Source organism: Martes martes, assembly GCF_963455335.1.
Source record: "Martes martes genome assembly, chromosome: 10".
Classification (NCBI taxonomy): Eukaryota; Metazoa; Chordata; class Mammalia; order Carnivora; family Mustelidae; genus Martes; species Martes martes.
In genome coordinates, this window is record NC_137898.1 from 115,396,379 (window position 1) to 115,419,807 (window position 23,429).

The following is a 23,429-nucleotide window of genomic DNA, read 5'->3' on the forward strand; positions in this document are numbered from 1 at the left end:
AAAGTCATTCCCATGTTTGGGGCACCTGGGTGGCTCCGTCAGTTGAGCGCCCGACTCTTGATTTTGGCTCTGGCTGTGATCTCAGGGTCCTGGGACTGAGGCTGGTGTCGGGCTTCCTGCTCAGCACAGGGTCTGCTTGTCCCTCTCTCTCTCTGCCTGCGCGCACGCGCACACACTCTCACTCTCTCAAATAAATAAAACCTTTAAAAAACATTAAAAACTTTATTTTCATCTTTGTGATAGCTGAAAGAATGAGCGTACTAGAGGAAAACGCGAAGTACAAGCTCAGAGAACTTTCTAGTACACAACCCTTCAAACTTTCTTCAGGGCAACTGCAGACTTCTATATTTGAACATAATAGTTCAGACTTTCTATAATAAATTTATGAGAGATTAGCTTCTGTAAGTTCAGACTTTAGAATGCCTGAAGAAACCACCTTTGAAAAAATGTTTGACCTAGTATGAGCTCTGCTACCCCCTCTGTTTACTGTTGCAGAATTCTGTTTTATTTCACTGATGCTGCCTATATATGGTAGTCTATGGATATCATTTTTAAAGAATTAGCATTTTAATCTTTCACACAAATATTCCTCTCATGACTCATAAAATTACTGTAGCAATAGAGTAACCAGAAGTATTTAGAAATCAGTGGGAAAGACAAAAATAATATTCTATCACTATCCAGAGAAAAAATAAAACAGGCATTTATTTTTTTTTCTTAAATGTAAATAACTGAATCTCCTTTTCCTCCTCTCTACTCCAAAGCTGAACAAAGTTTCCAAAATTCTACAAATAATCACTGAAAAGAAAGCTGAGCACAGACACTTCTATTTGTAATAACTCATGTCCCAGAGCGAGCCAGAGACAACGACACTTGTTTCTTTATATTCTTTAATAATATCCTGACTCCCCTCTAAGTTAGTCTGTTGGTTAAAATGACAGAACATTAGCTTCAGTATTTGCATAAAAATCTTAGTAACTTCCAGAATTCAAATGAATTTTACTCTCCCAAACAGTCCCTTCAAAAAACTCGATTTTTAAAAACATCTGTTATTTGTTCCCTAAGATCAGGTCAGGATCAGCCCCGCATCTGTCCATGTCCCCCGTCAGTGTACCAGACAGCCTCAAGCATAAAGCAAACAAGACAGGAAGGAAGTACTTTTCTGAAAATGGAGTTTACTGCTCTCAAGCTCCCAGAAGAGGGAGAAACTCTCCCTATCTACCTCCCGACATGATTAGCTGGGATTTCTTCAATAAAGGAATGAGGAAATAGATATTTCAAAATGCTGTAAACTGTAGAGGCCAATACATTAATATGTAAACACGTCCCTCAATTCCAGACTTAAAAGTTCTGCTTCTGTGTTTGGGGACAGAGGGGTCCTTAGACTCAGCATTAAGACACGATCCAGCAGCCAGCATCTACTGTTCTGTCTGCCAAATGCTGCGGCCCTGCTCAGGCAGTCCTCAGTCCTACTACTGTTTAGAAAATATTCCTAAGTCAACAGTCCCGACTGGAGTGGGTCACCACAAAGAGCACTCCCCAATGACCCGAAGAGAAAGGCTCTGACTGTCGGAGCGCGACAGGGGCCACGGGCGGCCCTGGCAGGAGCCGTACTCCTGGACACAACCGAGTCCTGAAACCACGGCGATCGACGGTGCCGCGGGCGCTGCGTGACCCGCAGCGTGGGAGAAGGCAGGTGGCGGCAGCCACGGTCCTCAGCGAGAGGCCGGACGCCCTGCGCGACGTACGATGTCCACTCCACTCCCCGGCACTCCGGTCTTTGCGGCCCCGTGCACTGTCCACGCACAACGGTCCTTCCGGAGCCGGCTGCTCCATGGTTCTACGCTAGAAACACGGTTCTTCTTTCCATGTTACTAACCGTTCTTCAGGAGCGTAAATACCAAAAGCAATCAACACACAAACTATGTAAAACAAACCAAGTTTCCTGAGAATTAGTTCTATTGGTTCTGATTATTATGCTTTTGTTTTTTTACTATTTTCCCTTTCCCTGTGGCCATCTTTTCTTAATTGACGTACATTCCAAAAAGAAAGCAACTTGGGTTTAAAAAAAGATATTTGGGATACGAGCTTGAGAGTAACTAATAAAATACAGCATCTCTCTTATTCCATTCACTGGAAAGTGTATCTCATTCCATTTATTATGACTCAGGTTAACAAAATATCCATCTTAGAACTGTCAAGAACTTTCAGAAGAACCAAAAAAATTTTAACTCATGTAGGAGAAGAAAACCATATTTATATTTAACATTCTACCACCAATATATACCAAACAGAGAATGTGTAAGAACCTAAATGCCAGAAGTTAACACATAACTGGGAAAGGGCCAATGACCCGTATTTGGTGATAAGAAATTATTTTAAATGAAAAGTGGCTACCTGTTAGTACCTGTTAGTATAAATGGAGTAAAATGTAAACTGTGGGACCAGATGATATTTCCTTATTCTATCCACCATACGTACAGAGCACTGGGTGCTGTGGTTAATCTGTAACTACGCCCCGATCTCCGACCCTGTCCCACGACTGTGGCAGCGCGTCTCCGGGACAGCCCTATGCCAAGTTCCGTTTCCCGCATGAAGAAACGCAGCACAGGGAGCTCCCACGTGCCTGCGCGGGACCTCGTCCAAGGTCGCACAGGCACGCAGCAGTGACACAGCTGCAGTTCAAACCCTTGTCCAGCTGACGTGAACCCTTATTCCCCATCCCGTCTCCACTCCCAAGGTGAAAAGCAGAATTCAAAGCTGGTGAGCTACCACACAGGAAGCAGGAATTACCAGCTCTGAAACCTGTCGTCAGCTCTGAAACTGTATTCCACGCCCTCACCCTTCCTTCGCTTTTCAAGGTTTTTACTTTTTGCTTTTACCTGTCCCTTTCCCATTTCACATCCCCTCTCAACCTGCCGTTTTTCTGGGGAGCCATCTCTGCCCCGCTGGTGTCTGGTGCTGGCACAGAGATGGCACAGCGCGGGCGGGTAGGCAGGGAGCTCGGCTCCCCTCACCCAGTGTCCGAACGCCCGCCCGCCGCAGAAAGGTGCCGGGCACATTCCCTGGACCGCACCATCTGTCAGGATCGAGGGCATCGGCTCCACCCGGCGAGACGTACTCCCCAGGACCCCGTGCAGGCTTTCGTAAGAGGGAAGTCTGAAAGTGCTGCACTGCGTGCCACATGTGGACATTAGCCAAATAAATGCCTCCTTCTAAAACATAGAAACAAGAAATCCTTTAAAATGTACCTATACGAAGACACTTGATTTTGGACTGTTATCAAAGGCATGTTTTCAAAAAGCAGAAAATTGGGTTATTGCTTAATTTAAATCAAGGCTTAGGATTCTGAACAGTTATAAACGGGCAGCAGCCCTTTGCCGTCAAGTTATCTCAGGGTCATCACAGAGGACACTTTCCTGACTTTACTACTGCTGTGAGATTCAGCTATCTTGTGGGTCGTCGTTAACAAACGACGATTAAAAATTTAGTATCTTCATACAGATAAAGCTGGTCAAAGGAGACGATCACACTTTCTCTCCCCAAGTCCGTATTTCCTAACGTTAATAAACACAGCCACTAATGTTGGCCAAACTCTCAGAATGTAGGACAATTTGGTATCGCTCCCAACCAGGCATTGCAAGGCTGCTCACGTGCTGTAGCAGAATTCGCTTAATAGAATTTCTGAAGGGCAATCATCTCAAGTACTTGAACTAGCTTTTAAAAAAATCTCTACCCAGGGCGCCTGGGTGGCTCAGTAGGTTAGTGTCTGCCTTCAGCTCAACTTAGGATTCCAGAGTCTTGGGATCGAGCCCCGCACTGGGCTCCCAGCTCAGTGGAGAGTCCGCTTCTCCCTCTCTCTCTGCTTGTGCTCAATTTCTCTGTCAAAAAAAAAAAAAAAGTAATCTCTACCCAAAACGTGGGGCTGGGACTCAGGACCCCGAGATGAGGAGCTGCCGCACGCTCCAGCCAGGTGCCCGTCATCTCAAGTAATTCAATAGGACAGGGCTTAGATGCACTTCTATATAAGACCGTGTTACATATTTTAATGCAAAGTAAAACAGGACTATTACTGAATTAGTCAAGTTCCCTTTTAGTTTTTTTTTTAAGATTTCACTTATTTATTTGTCTAAAGAAAGAGAGCGAGCATGAGGTGGGGGTAGGGCAGAGGGACAGGGAGAGAGAGAATCTCCAGTAGATGCCCTGCACAGCAGAGCGCAGAGCCCGATGCCCAGGGGACCCTGAGGTCATTACAGAGCCAGCCGCCCGGGGCCGACTGTGCCAGCCAGGTGTCCCTTCGTTTTCTGTTCTTCACCTTTCAAATTCCTTTTACAAGGTTCAGTGTCATTTATTTGCCCATTAAATGGACAATTAAAAGATACAATCTACTTTACCGAATCTAGTAAGTCATGCCTCTAGAACCCTTTCCAGGTCTTCCATTTAAGTGGCAAATACGTGATTTCTCAATCATACATAATAATTGGTGGCCAGTTACAAACCACAGATATCCAGGGCAGCAATGAAATCCACCATTTCAGCCTCATACTTTGAAAAAGGACTTGTAAAAACAGAAGTAAACTGATCACTTTGTTAACTGAATTAGAGTGAATGAAAGAAACAGGATTTCATAAAATCTTAGAATTAGAATTTTAAAAGACTAGTCAGTACCATGAACCACTTAGAAAAACTTAGAAAACAGGTCTGGAGAGTCTAAAGAAAATGACTGTGTTTTAAGGAAGTAGGGTCTGATCAGAAGCAAACCTGAACACAGAGCTAGATTCATTCTTTAAAAACAAAAAAGCAAAACTCGAAAGCTCTTGCTTAAATAATTAACAATAAAAATGTAAATCAAAAGTTGCGCGCAGGACAACGGACCCAGTGAGTGCTTCCGAAGAGACGAGCGGGGCTACCCTTCCATGTGAAGTTGCCTTCAGGGTGAAAACTGTGACCACCCGGCGGAGCTGCTGCGAGCTCTGCTGCAGGAGACACCCTCACGTTCACGGACATGCCCTCAGAGTCGTCCTCGCGCACGCAGTCTCCAGGCTCTAAGCGAGGGGTCTCCACGCCCAGATGAGGCGGAGAAGCCGCGCGCAGGAGGGCCTCTCCTCTGACCGCCCCGCGGAGCGCGCGGCCCCCACGCCCTGCAGGCGCCTCCAGAGGAAGGAGGGACCCCTGGCCGGAGACCGTCCTGCGGGGACACGTGAGCTGTCGTTTCACGGGAGCGTGACGAACAGCGAGGCCGCGGTTCCCGCGACAGTCCTTCTAAAGCATTTCAAGACTGTGTCCGAGTCCTGTGTGTTCCCGGACGGGTACTAACCTGGAAGCGACGAGGGACGGGACTCGAGTGCACGGGCTCCGCGGCCGCCGCCCTCCCGCCCCTCCGCAGCCTCGGCCCGCGCCAGCGTGCACCGGCGACCACCGGCGACCGCACGCCCCACGCTCCACACCTACCAAGAATTCTCCACAGCCGCCATTTCACAGCCTATTCTCATTCTCAAACTCTACTGACTCCCCTTCCTTTTTAGGATCGGTTTTTGGTTTGGGGTTAAAAAAAAAAACGTCTTAGTTATGCCACATCTGTCTCCTCCCTCCTTAACTCCTCGCGCTGCCCCAGCGGCCCAGCAGAGACGATGACCGCCGTCTTCGTCAGGACGCCTCTTTTGGAAGGCGCGGTGTGCTGTGATGACCCACAGACCCTCCTTCACCAAGCGCCCCCACACTCCCCTCGTGCAGAAGCAGCTCCCCAGGGCGCCCGCGCACTCCCAGGTCCTGTCCCCTCATGGGCCTGGAGGCTCCTCTCCGTCCCTGTCCTGACGCTGGTTCCCACGCAGAGGAAGAAGACGGGCTCCGGAGCCCATCACCAAGCACCGAGTCTTGGCTTCAACCACGGACAGCTGCGTGATTTGGGGAAACTCACTTAAGTAACTCTGATCACAACAGCACAGAACTTCGGGCGCCCAGGGACTCCGTCAGTGAATGTCTGCCTGCAGCTCGGGTCGCGATCCCGGGGTCCTGGGGTCCGGTCCCGCGTCAGGTTCCCTGTGCAGCAGGGAGTCTGCTTCTCCCTCTCCCCATGCTTCTGCGCTCACTCACTCTCTCGTAAAATAAATCTTAAAAAAAAAAAAAGAAAGGGAAAAAACCACCAACAAACCAACCGGCACGGAACTTCAATGGCCACCATGAGGGTTCCATGACCGAGAGCGCGCAGACCCCAGCGGCAAGTCCGACAGGCTCCCTTGGACTACAGACTGGCTCCTCCGACCATGACACAGGCCCACGCTTCTCTGGGCGGCTCGTCCCCTTTCAGGCCAATCCTGCACTTCCGACCTTCTATCCAGACCTTCCGCTGCTAAGGCCACTCTGCTCCAACTGTCCCTGCCAATGTCACCTCCGTTTACAAAACACAACTACAAGTAAGCATGCCTACTAATTTACATGCAGTGTATAAAACACACTTTATGTTTTACAGAAGAGCTGGAAATATAAACGCAAATATTCTGAAACCCACTAAAAATAATTTGATACATACTTTTGATTTTTAAACACAAATTTGAATACAAATTCTCCCTATTTCTTAAGGCCATTACCATTAGAAAATTTAGTAAGTAAACAAAGAAAAAACTAATATTCTAAAAGAAACACAATCAACCTTGTTAGATGCAAAATGCCTAAATCTTCCAAAATAAACCTTAAATTAATGAGTTATTTATTACTAGTTTCCAAGGCATAGTTTTAGGTGGAGCGTGACAAAATGAGTAATGTGAATCATCTTGTTGGACTATACGTACAAAAAAGCTTTCACAACTTTTATTTGGAAATTTGATGATTAAAAAAACCCTAGATGTCGAGTAAAAATATTAGTCAAATACTTGCATAATATCTTGCCGTGAAACTTTTGATCTAAGTATCACATACAAAACAGATTCTGAAAATAAATAAGTTCTTATTAAAATAAGCTAAAACGGAAGATTTAGGGAGTTACCTTTTCTCAAGAGTTCTATAAAGACAGTTCATGACAAGACAAGTTTAGTCCTGAATCTGGCGTTATCTTTCTTTTCAGCACTTAACTCTTTAGAATTCAAGTGTTCAGCCCACCAAAGGCAAGAACAGAGAGTCCTGAAACAGCAGAGACACTCCACACATGGGCATCATCTCTGGGGGCAGAAGGACGTAACAAATTCTACAAGCCCTCCTAGGCAAGTAGCCCTTCTGCCGACCTGCCGTGTGGACCCCACAAGCTGGTAGCCCCTTGCAAGAGGCCGCTGTTTGAGAGTATCTATAGGCAGCTGCACACACTGTGTTGGTCAGTGTGTTGGACAAGGAGGACGGCTACACTGAGCAGAAAGCCATCGAGGCCCCAGGGCTGCCTGTGCCTGTGGCTGCCACCTGTGCTCAGAACCGGGACACTCAGCAAAGTGGGCAAGTGTGGGGCGCAGGCAAGTGGTCAGAGTCGGCCTGAAGGCTCCAATCCCTGGTGCCAGGCCTGGGGCTGCATCTTCCCAGAGCAGGGGCGCCTTTTTCTGCTGCACACGAAGGTGCAGAATGGGGCCCACAGAACAAAGGTATCGGAGGACTAGAGAAGTAATGAAACCTTTACGGAGTTCCTGTTCTGCACTGAAACTGTAAATAAAGGCTTCATACTTACTCTTTTATTTCCTTTAATATTTCTCACTCTCTAGTAATGGGCATTTTAATCCGCATGACGTAGACGAGAAGAACAGCAGATTTGGAAACATTGCCAAATAAGAAAAAGGATTCATACTCAAGTCTGCTGTCTGTGGCAAGGGTGGAAATGTGTTCAAGGACACATACTGAACTTCCGAAAGATGCCTGGGGTTTATACGCTGCTGTTCTCCAGTTACCTTCAAGGCAGAATAAGTATGCAACTTAAAAGATAGTAAAGAGGGGAGCCTGGGTGGCTCAGTGGGTTTAACGGCTGCCTTTGGGTCAGGTCAGGATCCCGGAGTCCTGGGATTGAGTCCCATGTCAGGCTCCCTGCTCAGTGGGGAGTCTGTTTGTCCCTTTGTCCCTCCCTCCCCCCAACTCCTGCTCTCTCTCTCTTGCTCACTCTTTCTCAAATAAATAAATAAATCATAAATAAATGAATAAATAAATGGTAGTTAAGAACACCATAGCTTGGCTTCCCGTCCAAACCACAAAGGGAAGAAACCTCCAACTTTAAGACAAAAGAAAGCAGTAGAGTCCAACACCAGCAGGTCAAAATTAACCAAATGAGGAATCTGAGATAGTGACTTCAGAACTAAAACTTTAAAAATGCTGGGTTTCAGCTGGCAGCCCCTTTATGAATTAAAGACTGAACAAGGCTTGGACGAAGCACAGTTTTGTGAAAAGGCAGGGCTCCCAAAGAAAACCACATGGAATGAACTGTCAGCCGTGCTCCAGCTTCCTTAAAAGAGTACGTAGTGACCATCTTCTGCAGAGACTCAGACACGGGCCAGGCCTCTGTGGGCGTGCTGGGACGGCGGTGTCTCACTCACCTGAGGCCGAGGTCATCAGACTCTGCTGCACTGGGGGGCTGGTGGGTGCCGTGACGCTCATCTGGGACAGCATGGCCTTCCTGGGGTCCTGCCATGTTGTCGTCTGATCTATGTGACTGAGACACAACAAACCACTGCATGAGACAACAGACACCAGGTCCTCGGAGCCCCAGCCCCAGCCCCTGAGCAGAGCCCTCGGCTCCTCCGTCAGCCTCCCTCACCCATGCGTCACATGGCCTGCCCTCAGCCCCCACCCCCGCCGCTGCCTGGTCCGCCCTCACCCCTGCGCCATGTGGTCCACTCTCATTAGCCAGAGCCTATCCAAGCAAGGTCTGAGAAGCCACACCTGCAACCTTAAGCGACGGGAAACCATTTCCACCAGGGACTATTATTATCTGCTTCTAATTTACAGATAAAAGGTGATTTATAAATTACTCATCCATGACAGCGGTCATATAACTGAAACCCAGAATTCACAAGGGAATCGCCCACTTTTTTTTCTCTGGGACCTAAGAATGCCAATTAACATGTGCTTTTTAGATCTGAAGTCCCTTAGGTAAAACACAAAAGGATGAAAAAGTCTTATTATAAATATATACTCTAAAGCCAAAACAGAATTAAAACCTTCATCTTTAAGTTTGCATGAACCCGTGACTGGCGAAGGTCTTTGTTAGTTGCTAAACAAAACATGTGAATGTTAAATACTGCGCACTGTTAACTTACTACAAAATATCTTATTACATCTGCACAGAGATTTGTTCATCTATAAAACTGGTTGAAAAGGGTCAAAGACTCTGTGAACTCGAAGACTCCTGGGCATCCCGCATAGAAGCTGGCATGGCATCTTTCAGAAATACTAGTTTCCTTCTTCCAGCAAAGTTTGTTTCAGTGAAACAGAAACGAAAAACACTAAGTATATGAAACTACTTAAGAAATTATCCTGAAGAGATAGCCAGAGAAGTATTCACACACTGATGCAAAGTTCTCTCTGTATAATTTATAAAAGCAAGGATTTGAAAGCCAGGTAACATGTAATGAAAGGGATTGGTCAATTAAATATTATAATGTATGACAGACCACAACGCAGCTACTGAAAATATTTTAGAAGAATATTTAATCGTATGGAAAATATTTGTAATACTGCTATTTATTTATTTTTGTAATATTGCTTTTTAAAGTAGTTTGTAAAACAGCATGTATGGTGTGAGCCTGTGTGTGTGTGTGTGTGTGTGTGTGTGTTTGTGCACGCACAGAAAACATGGGAAGGACAAACATCAAAATGTTCCCTCAATATTTATTTCTAGATGACAAAATTACAAAACTCTGCTTTGCTATGCTAGGTTTTCCTATTATTAAGCAATCACAAACTAACACTACTTTTGAATAGGGGAGTGGCCAAAAATCAGGGTTATTTTTAAGAAGTCCCCTCTTCTGCAATCATTTTCCACATGGCTGTTTGAATTTCAAATCTGAGTTCTCTCTCCTTTAAGGAAATGACACTCTATCGCTAACTTTTCTGAAATGGAACTAGAATGGTAACTGGTCAGTAAGACCGTGAGAAAGATCACTGCACGCTGGCTAGCACGAAACTCAAGTATTATCTACTAGCAAACAGAAAGTTCCGAGGAGAAGAAAGGGGATGAAAACAGGGAGAGGAGAAGAGGAAGGCCCGTCCGCCTCCGGACGGCAGTGGGACCTGCCCCGCACGCCCGCACGCCCGCCCGCGGAAGGTGCTCCAAGTATTCAGGTCTCCGCGGGGCCCAGACTCTCCCAGCAGTTATCTGCGGCTTCTGAACACGGGCACTAGCGTTCCGGCAGGCCCCGACAAGGCACTGAAACCCGATTTCTGTTCTGCCGTGGAAGCACCCCATTCCAGGAGACTGGGTCCTTATCCAACCCAGTAAGAGCCCATTCCTCTTCCCTTTCAACCCTCCCTATGAGCCACTAAACAAACAAAACACACTTTCTAGATAGGCTGCTCGATCCCAAGCGACACGCGCACAGGGGTTAACACAAATCGTATTGGAAAGAAGCCTACAGCCCGCAAGGAGAACAAAATGGAGAGAAATGCTTCTCACTGCCTGTTTGATGTCAAGAAACTAGGAAAGGAAATGGACAAGTGATTACTATTGGCTCTTAAATTTCAAAGCATGTGGCCCTGCCTACTCCCTGTGTCTAGTACTTCCTAAAATCGCCCCCCGTGAGGGGTACAGGTGAGGAGGGAGACAGACCTCAGCGAGGTCAAGATGCCGACTGCTGACAGTTTTCTCAATACTCAACAGCTGGGCCTCTTTGAAAATGAGTCAATTCCACAGATCATATTAATCTGTTCATAAGTAAACAGGGCTCCACCTGAGGGTTGAGCAAGACCCCACTCTGATGGCTTCTGGAATATGGACACGAATCTGTACGTTTGTGCTTAGAACTTCTTTCTCCCTAAAATAAATCGGGCTGTGAATACTGAGAACATACAGTCTTACTGCCTCAGAAGCTCCGTTATTTTACTGAAATGTTCCATAAGCATACAAATGCTAAAATTTCTCTTCCTGAAACAGCCGTTAAGCCCCAGTAAGTCAGCTGACAGCCCCATACAGCTATCTATGTCACCTCAGCTAATGACACAGTTACTTAAAAACACCTACAGCTCTTTAGGGAATAAAGATGTTATTATCTAAACTGTCCAACTATAAAAGCATGCAATCACTTAGATGCCAAAGAAAATGTGAAATAAAATTAACTTAGAATTGGTCTTATTCTATAAGATTAAATCATGAAAAATACTGTTTTATCCTAGTAAGTCAATTTGAAACAGAATGCCCCAAAATATCCAGCTTTCCTTTTTACCATAAGAACAAGAATCTTCGTAAAAACATTTCACAGCTTGGGGCGCCTGGGTGGCTCAGTGGGCTAAAGCCTCTGCCTTCAGCTCAGGTCATGATCCCAGGGTCCTGGGATCGAGCCCCGCGTTGGGCTCTCTGCTCAGCGAGGAGCCTGCTTCCTCCCCTCCCTCTGCCTGCCTCTCTGCCTACTTGTGATCTCTGTCTGTGAAATAAATAAATATAATCTTAAAAAAAAAACCACACACACACATAACATTTCATACCTCAAAGAAGCATTCTTGCTAACACCACATGAATGGTTTGCAAGGTCTGCTTTCCCCTAGACAGTTCTCGGTACCTCTGCTCATCTCCTCTGGGCCTTGCTCCGTGTCGTAATCTCAGAGAACCCTTCCCTCTCCACATAACCTAAAATCTACCCTACTGAAAGGTACACTCCCCTTCTATTGTTTTTCCTGATGATCCTTTATCATTATCTAACCTATTTAACTTTGTTTGCCTGTTTCCTCTGACCAACAAACTCCAACTAACAAAACCTCCAGAAAAAATAGGCACTTTCACTCATTTTATTAATTACTGTATCTTCATTGATTAGAAGAGTGTTTGATAGTATCTGTCAATGAATTAATGAAAAGAAAGCCTTCTTTCTTTCTTGCCCTAAGAACACCCAGCTTTCTTTCAAAGTCCTTGTAGCCTTACTGACTTTACCCCAAAATGAAATTACGGGTCAGGATGATAGAGCCACTACAACTGGCAGTAAGGGGAGTCCTGGCGGCAGCGTGGAGAGGCAAGGAAGCAGACGGGTGTGGCCGTGCGCACGGAGGAAAGGAAAACCACAACCAGATGCAAAGGACCCTTTCTTTTCTTCAAGACTAGGAAACACAAGTTTCAAGGTGAACAGAAACAGGTTAGCTGAGCGCGCGCTAGGGATCCCTGAAGGGTCGGGTGTCATCCGTCAGAGGGTGGGAAGGCACAGAATGGGGACATTGCTTCCACTGGAACACCAGGTGTGGGGCAGAGGCAAAGAATTTCACTGGCTGGTGAAAGCAGAGTGAGTTCTGGTGTGAGGACTTCAAGTCTCCCGGGAAACATCAGGCTGATTCACGAGGCTGGTGTTACTGGTAACACCACCACACAAAGAGGAAGTGCAGGCACTTGGACACCCGGGTGGTGCAATCGGTTAAGCATCTGCCTTTGAGTCAAGTCATGATCTCCGGGTCCTGGAATCAAGTCCCACATCAGGCTCCCTGCTCAGCAGGGTGTCTGCTTCCCCCCTCCCTCTGCCACTTGCCCCCGCTTCTGCACTCTTGTTGTCAAGAAAATATATAAAATCCTAAAAAAAAAAAAAAAAAAAGCCGGAATATTAAGAAACACAATTTCTTTTACCGCTAGAGTATTAGCTTCTTGAAGTAGATGTACCTGGGAGATTGCTGGACCCCAGCACTGTTCAGGGAGTATGTGCTGATTTTAATGACTTACATCAAAACGTGGGTGATTAAGATTTCCTATAAATGCTAATCTGAAAACAGCTGAAAGGAATTTTGTCACTCAAACTATAGTAATTCCACCAGTCAAGAAATGGACAGAGAACATGAACAGATATTTTTCCAAAAAAGACATCCAAATGGCCAACAGACACATGAAAAAGTGCTCCACATCACTCGGCAACAGGGAAATACAAATCAAAACCACAGTGAGATCCCACCTCACACCAGTCGGAATGGCTAAAATTAACCAGTCAGGAAAGGACAGATGTTGGCGAGGATGCGGAGAAAGGGGAACCCTCCTGCACTGTTGGTGGGAATGCAAGCTGGTGCAGCCACTCGGGAAAACAGTGTGGAGATTCTCAAGAAGTTGAAAATACAGCCACCCTATGACCCAGCAATGTAGTGATCCGAAGGGGCACGTGCACCCAAATGTTTATGGCAGCAACGTCCACAATAGCCAAACTATGGAAAGAGCCTAGATGTCCATCAACAGATGAATGGATAAAGAAGATGTGGTATATACACACAATGGGATACTATGCAGCCATCAAAAGAAATGACATCTTGACATTTGCGATGATGTGGATGGAACTAGAGGGTATTACGCTGAGCAAAATAAGAGAAAGATAATTATCATATGACCTCACTGATATGCAGAATTTGAGAAAAAAGACAGAGGATCATAGGAGAAGAGAGGAAAAAGTGAAACAAGATGGGACCTGGGAGGGAGACAAACCATAAGAGACTCTTAATCTCAGGAAACAAAATGAGCGTTCCTGGGGGGTGGGGGGGAGGGGTAGGGACAGGGTGGCTGGGTGATGGACACTGGGGAGGGTATGTGCTGTGGTGAGTGCTGTGAAGTGTGTAAGCCTGACGATTCACAGACCTGTACCCTGGGCAAATAACACACTGCATGTTAATAAAAAATCTATTCTACTTCTAAAAATGCCAAATTATAAATAACAGAATGAAAATATATAAACCAAGGAGATGAAATCAAGCAAAACTCCTAAACCAGTATTTTCAGAGTCAGAAACATGCCTAGTTACACACAGCATGGAAACAAATTGAAGATTCAGCTTATCCTGTCCCTAAGAACAGTCAAGATACTGAACTTACTACAAGAAAATAAGAAGTGTGAAATCCTACAGCCCCTTCAAACAATGTACATAAATCTTCATATTATCTCGGAAAAAAGCAGCTGGATCTGTGAGCAAGACGAGTGCGATGACCTTACGGTGGGGCAGCCGACGAACTGGCCATCGGCTGGCAGGTGGGACAGGGGCGGCTGTGTTCCGACCGAGGCACCGAGGCCCATGCGGGCGACTCCCTCTCCCGCGCGCACACAGGGCCACCTCTCCCACTGGCTTCTGTATTTTTTATTTTACGCTGCGGAATCTGCTCTCGCACACTGGATGGCTTAGCAAAGTGCATACAGAACCAAAAAAAGAGCGGACATCCTGAAGTACGCCGTGAGCAGCAGACTTTCTGCAGCGTCCCTTGAGTTAAGTGCAGCTGCCGTGTCAGGGGCTTGACATTCTCCCGTAGGAAACACGTCTCACGAAGCTCAAACCTGGCCCTTGAACATGCATGGATTCTGCCCTAATAAAGAATAACAATATTGGGGCGCCTGGGTGGCTCAGTGGGTTAAGCCTCTTGTCTTCGGCTCAGGTCATGATCTCAGCATCCTGGGATCGAGCCCCACATCGGGCTCTCTGCTCAGTGGGGAGCCTGCCCCCCTCCCCCATGCCGCCCCCCCCCCGCCTGCCTCTCTGCCTACTTGTGATCTCTGTCAAAAAAAAAAAAAAAAAGAATAATAGTATTATTGTCACATCTTCAAATTCCTGAGGAAACCATAAGAACATGAAAGGCTCCGTGCAGTTTCGATGGGGAAACCCCAAACTCTCACCTCCCCAAGACCACTATTCAGCAGGGAGGATGATACTGTGCCGCTGCCTCAGGACTCCTTCGGAAGGAAAACAACAACTTCACTGAAGAACAAAACAACCTGCAATGTATTAAGAAGGAGGGATTTGTCGGGGGGCAAAGGACCAGGACGTGGCAGAGCTGGGCTTTAACTCAGAACTGATGCAAAATCTGTACTCTGTCCTCCAGAAGACTTCCTCTCCTGCTGTGAGAGCGTTTTGGGGTGGTAATCAGATTTCTTAAGACTGACCTTTCCATCCCTGCGCTAACTCTTGCAAAAAGGAAGCACAAGGAGACAGAACCTTTGCAACAACACGCAGCACAAAAACCCTGGACCGCATTCCTTTGCATCTCTCCCACTCAAATACGGAGGGATTATGGGAGTTGAGGAAAAGTTCCCGGGCCTTTCAGATGATGAGATCAATGACACACAAACATAACTTCTCATAGATCCTAGGACACTAGGTGAAGAGGCAGGGAGAAACCCTCTATACTGGTTCTGAATGTCAAGAAACGTCCCACAGGGGCGCCTGGCTGGCTCAGTGGGTAGAGTGTGCGACTCTTGATCTCAAGGTTGTAAGTTCAAGGCCCACGGTGGGTGTAGAGATAACTGAAAAAAAAGAGAAAGAAACGTCTCACTGTCACTGTCCCACAGTGAGACACACGTGCTGCCTCCCCACGGAAACCCTGGGATGGGCTGCGCAGAACCAAGGGGCCGAGCTCTGCGGACCGCCCTCAGGGTCTGCAGCCCCTCCTGGGAGCCGACAGGGCCAACAACGGGCACGGGAGGGGCCTGGGGGTGGGTGCACTCAGGACCTCCCTCCCAAAGAGTGGACCCTTGCCCGAGGGCTCTCGTTCACCGCCCGGACAGTCCCGCTGAACAAAGGACAGGGGGCGCAGGAACACAGAGGGGCCTTGGGCCCGCGGCCAGGAAGCAGCGCAGCCTGCGTGGACGCGTCCTTCTGTCCTTCCGTCCTTCCGTCCTTCCGCTTCCAGCTCAGCTTTTCACCCCACCTCACTGGTCTCCGACTAGAAACGGTTTTTCTAAAAATGCTAAACTACCACTCTAGCAGAACAGAATTTCTTCGAGGAACTTAATTTAAGAAGAGTCTCAGAATCCTTTTAAATGCTTTCTCTTCCAATTCATCAACTATGAAGACTAATCCAGGAGAGCCACTGAGCCCCGCCGTGAGAACAGGACGCGGTCGCCGCGACAGAGAACGCACAGCCCGTCGCCAGGGGACGTCAGCGATCGGTCACTGCTGACACTGGGAGAGACGTCAACTGGTCATGGGCTATTCTGCTTTACTATTTCTCTTCCTCTAAACTGGTGGTTTGGACTCTAAACATGTACGCTGCTTTTGGTTTTTCCTACTTTGTTTCTTAATTTAGAAGCAAGACTTCTGACTCTTAACTTAAGGTGCGGAAAGGGTAGCATCAAGCTGCCTCCCTAACTAGGCACTGTCTTCTCCTCGTGTCTGAGTGTCGGCTTCCAAGGCTCCTGCCAAACGGTCTTTCGGAATCTCCGGGAAGTAGCTCTTTCCAGTCTTCGCGTCAACAAGTCCCGTCACACGGCCCATACACACAAACGCATTCCCGGAGCAGCAGGGAGCCCGCTCTGGAACTGCATCCTAGGAGAATGGCTCAGACAACACGTATCTCATTAAAAAATCCCCTACGCAAGTCAAGTGTTGTCAGCGCCCTATAAGCAGCAGCCGTAGAAGCCTAATACGGATCTGATTCTTTTGAAACATCTGCTACGTTTCTCAAGACTACTTCAGGTCATCTCCTCCCCAACCGGCCTTTTATAAAACACCTGATTCTACCAAACCTTCTCAAGACCCAAATCCCTCCTCTCAGAAGCTTCTCTGTGGAACGGCAAGAAAAAGAAGGCAGACAGGGGTTCAAGTCCCAGCTCTGACAGTGACAACCTGGGTTGTACAGGCAGGTCACTCTGGCCAACGGTTTCGTCACCGTGACTTACTTCCTCACTCGCCAGGGCTGCAAGGGTTAAACACAGCAGCAGGTCTGCAAGCACCTAGCACTGTGGCACCGGACACACGGACAGCCCTCAAGTCTGTTTCCTGACTTCATCCCCGCACTTGTCCAACACAGACAGAAAACCCTGGTGCAGGGACGGGTCAAGTCAGGAAGATCAGCAGCGATCGAACAGTCGTGTGAAGCGAGGACAGTGGGTCTCGGGGAAGGAGACAGAAATGACGACAATGTCTCTATACCGTCAGTTCACTGTGCAAAGGGCTTCCCGCTAAGAGGAAGAAGGAACGAGGGAGGGAACCACGCAAGTATAGGCGCCCTGGCTCCCGGGACAGGAGCGACAGGGAAATCTGGGAATAAAAGAAAGTTCAACCCTGCGACCAGACGTCTCAGACAGTCGCTGGTGAAGATCTCTTCATACACTGTTTTTTCACATAAGCCACAAGAGACTCAAGTCTGTTGACATAAACCAAGACAAAAGGTGGGGCGGGGGGGGAGACAACATTTCTTATGTACCAGCAAAGCCATTCCAATAAATTCTAAGATGCTCTTCAAATTCTTGGCTATATTAGCAAATACTGAATCCATATTCCTTATAAGGGACCCTGAGCAACATAATGAGAAACAAATTTTACAGCTATAAAAAAAATACTGATGAGTTTCTCTCTCTCTTTTTTTTTTTTTTAGGAGGAGGATGGGGGGAGAGGGAGAGAGAGAAGCTCAAGCAGACCTCGAGTGGGGCTCGATCTCATGACCCTTAGATCTGTGTGTTACATACACCACGGGCTGCACTGGCCATGGTCCTCTCCACTCCATGCCTTTAATTTAAAACAAAACTAAACAAAACAAAAAGCACTGTAGACTTTCAACAACTGAGTCAATAATGTAATAACATTTTTATTCAGAGCAATGGTTCTCAATTTAAGAAACGGGGCTGGGGGGATGGCATTTTGGTTATCCCAGTCCTGCAAACATGTAATGGAGGAGAGTGCTGGACGCCTGACTTTCTGCAATGCCGTCTTCACCAGTTTCAGAAGGCCCTACCAGACACTCACGTAGGCAAAAGCTGTAGTTACACATAAAACTCCACTTCACACATAAAATATATTTTGCACAGTTTTAATTACATGCCAAACTTTCTGGAAGACAATTAACTACATTTAGTTTTGCCAGGAAATCTCTTAACAGTAATATCCTTTCTGGATAATCTCATTATTGACAGTAAAACCCCCTGGTATTTTTAGTTGCCAACTCAACACACTTGGTCTTTATTCAGAACTGTCACGCTCAGGGAACTCACAGATGCCAGCAGGGGACCACTTTATTACAACTTCTCAAACAGTCATACCCAAGCATGTATGTTAATATACATATCACTGTACCATAAATTACTTTATTTCCCTCCATATCACATACTGTTGATTTATAAAATTATGTAATTAATGTCATGTGAATTTTATTTTGTTTAAATTCAATTAACCAAACATACGCTGTATTATCAGGGGTAGAATCTAGAGGTTCATCAGCTGCATTCAACACCCAGTGCTCATTCCGTCCCGCGCCCTCCGTCATGTCCACCCCCGGCCATCCCATCTCCCCACCCCCCATCCTCCAGCAACCTCGTTAGAGGAGTCTCTCACAAATTTTATTTTAAAATAACAAATACTTCCCTAATAATTTCCTACTAAAAGAGGCTGAAGGACAGACAGCGCTGGGAAGCGCAAGCGGCAGGACGCCTGAGGGCTCAGTGGGTTAAGTGTCCGCCTTCCGCTCGGGTCACGGTCCCAGGGATCCAGCCCCACGTCAGGCTCCCTGCTCAGTGGAGAGCCTGCTTCTCCCTCTGCTCCTCCACCTGCTTGGGCTAATAAATAAGTAAAACCTTAAAAAAAAAAAAAAAAAAGGAGCAGCACGAAGTCTGGGCAGAGAAAGCGGGTCTCCGACGCACCTCCCCCGCGGGGCCCAGAGCTGCCCTCGCGCCCTCTCTCATGAGTGCGGGGCTTGCCCGCCCGTGTTCAGTAACCACGTGAGGAACTGAAAGCTCATTCCAGTGGCTCGTTCTTGAGCCACCAAGAAATACTGTGACCTAAATCCTAAACAGGGTCAACTGTCCCGCGGGGCCTGGCATCGTGTGAGTCACGAGTCAGCAAAATTTTGAGAGCCCAAAATCTCGTGCCCGTGACTGTTGGGGAATGAGACCCAGAGCACTGTTTCTACACCAAGTGCGAAGCGCGGCACCGCAGCTGCACGGAGACGGCGGTGAGGGCACAGAGCTGCTGGTGTCCTGGGACAGAGGCAGACAGAGAATGAGGAGTTCAGTGTCTCCTAAGTGTCACTCCAACCCTGGGTCTGTAACATGCTACAATCTAGTTTAAAATCCAGAACGAGTATCAAAAATGAGGCTGCTACGAACTAACCACATCCTGACTGTTCACCGCCTTTCCTAGACATTTCTGAAATGTTTTTCTTCTAAACCAGTAAAACCCACCTTTCACAAAATCCCAGCAGTTAATTTTATTATCTTCTTTTTAAGATTTTGAGAGGAGAGAGGAGAAGAGAGCACGAGGGGAGGCACAGGGGGGCAGAGGGAGAGGGAGAGGCAGACTCCCCACTGAGCAGGGAGCCCGATGCGGGACCCGAGCAGAAGGCACCGACAGGAGCCCCCAAAAGGGTAGTCTTAGAGTGTCCGTACCTGCCCAGAGCTACCCACCAAACTGGTTCTTTTCCAACTCTGCTGAGATTCTGTGATGTCTGGTGCCACCAATCAGTTGTAAGAATTTAACAACATAATTAATAAACTATATGAGTGGAAACTTTCTAGAAATACATCTGACAAGTGTTTAACCTCCTAAAACATCTTTCAGACCCTCTTTGTTGTGTTGCAATAGGGAAAAACCACAAAATCTAGCAGCGGTGACCTTCTTATAGCAACCCCCAATCAAACGCATCTTTGTGAAATCATCTTTGCTGCATGGGCTTGTAATTCAACTGTTAATGGAAGGGACAGAATTTCCTAATTTTTCCGGGGCACTTGGCTGGCTCAGCAGAGCATGAAACTCTCGATCTCAGGGCTGTGAGTTCAAGCCCACACTGGAGGCAGAGATTCCTTAATAAATATAAGTTAAAAAAAAAAAAGTGTTGAAACAAAACAACCAGTCTCATTAAAAAAAAGAAAGAAAGAAAAGAAATTGCTAACTATTCCCAACAAAGGTAAACAAAAAAATGAAATGACAGACGTGTGCTCTGCTCCCATGTTAAAGACATCTGCACAAGCAAGTCACTATCATTCCTAAAGTAAGACAATTCGTACTAACCTATGTGTAAGACCATAAAACTCAATATCTCATGAAAAGCCAAGTAGTCAAACTAAGGATTCCTTTAATTAAGAAAAACTGACTTTTAGGAAATAACAAAAATAAGATTGAAGTTGGAAAACCAGGAATAGTACAAAATAGACGTGAGCAACATTTTAATTTTAAAAGTTCTATTACTGCCATCAGGCCCTCAGAATACTATGATGGCAGGACTGGTTTTAAAATTTAGAAGAGTGGGCAGTCAGCCTGGATTTATTGCTCACTTATCAAGCCCATGTTTGTCCTGCAAGTGTTATTTATAGAGTCACATGCTAGACGCTGTTCCCAGCTAGCTAAACCTACACGCTTAATTGATTCTAGGAACAATGACACATTGTGTTCAATCTAATCCTTCTATGAGCTACAATTCCTAAGCCACAACCATATCCTTTTGTAACTGTATAGATCTACCACCAACTAGTTTCAGAACCACCAAAGTCAGAGATGTGACCGACTAGTTTCAGAACCACCAAAGTCAGAGATGTGCACAGACTGTAACTTCTTGATAAGGATGAAAAGACTTACATACTCTGCCCTTTGGATAACAAGACACTTATACTACTGGAAAAGTAGAACCTTAAACTGAGCTATCACTAGAGGCTATTAAAACTGGGCTAAAATATGAACAAGTGTGGGCAGAAACACAGAGACACAAACGTGACAACTGATGATTCTCCACAAACTGTACACCGCTGTAACCTGACCCCGTGTCCTCAGGATAAATAAAATTAACATCTGCTCACAAGTATGAAATCAATTTAAACACGACTTAACCACGTTGCCTGAGAAGAGTGACATGCTGAAATGCGGCTCCCCTGGAAGGGGTCACGAGAAAAAGCCAGAACTCAAGTGGACACTTCCTGAAGCCAACACCAAATTCTCCGAATCCCAATCCCAGATGGCTTTTTTCTGTAGTTACGGCCATGATGTTCTATTCATAATGCCACAGTGACTGAACACATTCTCCCCCAAAAGTTCCAAAGAAAGATTTCTGTACCCTTATTTCATGACACAGACAACAGCAGCGGTCACAGACCTACTGAGAGTCACAGCTGTGTGAGAAGAACAAAGACCAGAATTTAAGTCTCGGGATTCGGAATCAGGAGGTCTACCTAGCTCCCTCCTTCAGAGTCACCTGAAAAGAGAGGGGCGCCTGCGTGGCTGAGCTGGCTGCTGGCCGACTCGTGGTTTCGGCTCAGGATGTGATCTCAGGGTCGGGAGACTGAGACCCAGGCCGGGCTCTGCGCTCGGGAGAGCCTGCTTGTCTCCCTCTCCCTCTGCTCCTCACCCCACTACACTCTCTCTCTTAAATAAAATCTTTAAAAAGAGAGATGGAGAGAAAAGACAGGGGGAAAAATTTTTTTAAATTTTAAGAATAAAAAAAAAAGCTGAGAAATTTAAAGAGACAAATGTTATTCAAAATGCAGCCCTTCAACCACTGACATCAGAATCACCTGGAGTATTTAATATTTAACAAGCACAGGGAGACCAGAGGGTAAACGATCTAGCAACTTCCATACTCTTCCACAATCTGAGATCCCTACAGAGAATAAGAATTCATGTTTACCCAGAAAACCAGACAGAATCCTTTCTCCTCAGAAGATGACGGCTGGCTGTCTCCCATGCCCCTTGTGTTCACACTGACACTCCTCAGCAAATACTGTATTAAGTGAAACTACGACAGGTCGGAGGTCAGGAAGTGGCCTTTCTTGTACCCCGTTTGAAGACCCGGCAAGACTCTCCTCTCGCTTTGTAACTGTCCATCTGGGGGGCGGGAGAAAACCCGAGAAGACGGCGAACAGGTGTGCTGAGCGCCCGCTCTGCCCTCAGCAGCCGCAGCGGGACAGAGGCCGGGGGGCCTCGCACGGGGACGGACACACGACACGGGTTCAGGCAGTAGACGACGCCATCATCGGCGCTGTGCGTCTCACCAGACACCGGCGGCTTCCAAATAAGGATCTGCTGCCTGTGCTGGCTCCCGCGTCCACCGTGAGGGAACCACACCGGCTTCCCAGCCCCGGGCTCGGCGCGTGGATGCGACGGAACCTCAGCTGCCCGCAAGATTAACCCGGGGCCGGCCCCACGGTGCGGGGAGGAGCTCCCGGACCCCCGAGCGCCAGGAAGGCGGTCAGGAAAACCCGCGGTACGGGGCGCCTGGGCGGCTCAGTCGGTGAAGCGTCTGCCTACGGCTCAGGTCATGATCGTGGGGTCCACGGACCCAGCCCTGCATCGGGCTCATCGCTCAGCCAGGAGCCTGCTTCTCCCTCCACCCCTCCCGCCGCTCATGCTCTCTCTGTCAAATAAATAAACAAAATCTTTAAAAAAGAAGAAGAAAAAGAAAACCCACAATAGACCCTTCTAAGCAAAGTCGGCAGACGGGCCTACTGAAACAGACCCACAGACCCTGTAACATGAACTGCTGGGCACGTCTACCCCCACATTTTGATGAAAATAATACCATTACCTTATACATTTTTCTTTAATCACCACTTGCCTTAAGCAATAGTCTAGTAACATGCAGAATGTCTCCAATCATCTAAATTAAATAACTAGGCGAGGGACTCCGAGCCTGCCAGTCAGCGCGGGCACATTCTCCGCGGCCCTCCCGCCCCACGGCGGCGAGCAAGGACCGACGGCCTCCAGAGATGAGCAGCAGGCAGAGTCTCACTGGGCCTTAACTGCCTTTCGCTAAATGTTATACAGAAATTATCTTATTCTGATGTTTCTTCACAGTTAGCTGTCACTTTAGAAGATATTACTTGGCTAACTCTGAACTTTTTGTGAATGCCTCCAGAGGCGCCGGGATCAGAAGACAGAACGCGGCACGCTGCGGGAAAGGCACTCTGTTTACTCACTTGAGACTCCAGGTACCTAACCTTGGTCAAGTCCCGTGAGGTTTCTCGACCGCAACTTCAGCTTCCAACAGATAAGAACCGACACCGCACTTTTTGAATGTCTACTGAACCATTCATTCATATAACTATTTTCAAAGGAAATAAATACGTGATGGCAGCTCCTGGAAAAATTTTTAATTGTGTAAATTTATTACTTAAATTCTAATTAGGTAACACACAGTGTAGTATCAGTTTCAGGTGTACAATACGATGACTCAGCTCTTCCACACATCACACATCACCTGGGGCTTGACCCGACAAGCGCCCTCCTTCATCCCCCGCCCACCTCCCCTCTGGTCACCATTACTGTGTTCTCAGTACTTCAGAGTCTGTTTCTTGGTTTGCCTCTCGGTTTTTTTTCCCTTTGTTCGTTTGTTTCTTAAATTCCACATACGAATAAAATCATATGGTATCTTTCTCTGACTTATTTCACTTAAAACAA

The 23,429-nt window shown here is 46.9% G+C and overlaps 1 protein-coding gene across 4 annotated transcripts in view; it reads right to left on the reverse strand.

The window, feature by feature from the left end:
* YAP1 (Yes1 associated transcriptional regulator) overlaps positions 1-23,429 on the reverse strand; it is a gene marked incomplete at its 5' end in the record, with an annotated part of 110,641 nt that overhangs the window by 47,663 nt on the left and 39,549 nt on the right. For all 4 annotated transcript variants that reach the window (XM_080814942.1, XM_080814940.1, XM_080814941.1 and 1 more), the window contains one exon: positions 8,499-8,614. In XM_080814942.1, the coding sequence (XP_080671068.1) occupies positions 8,499-8,614 (116 nt within the window). The remainder of the gene's footprint in view (positions 1-8,498; positions 8,615-23,429) is intronic.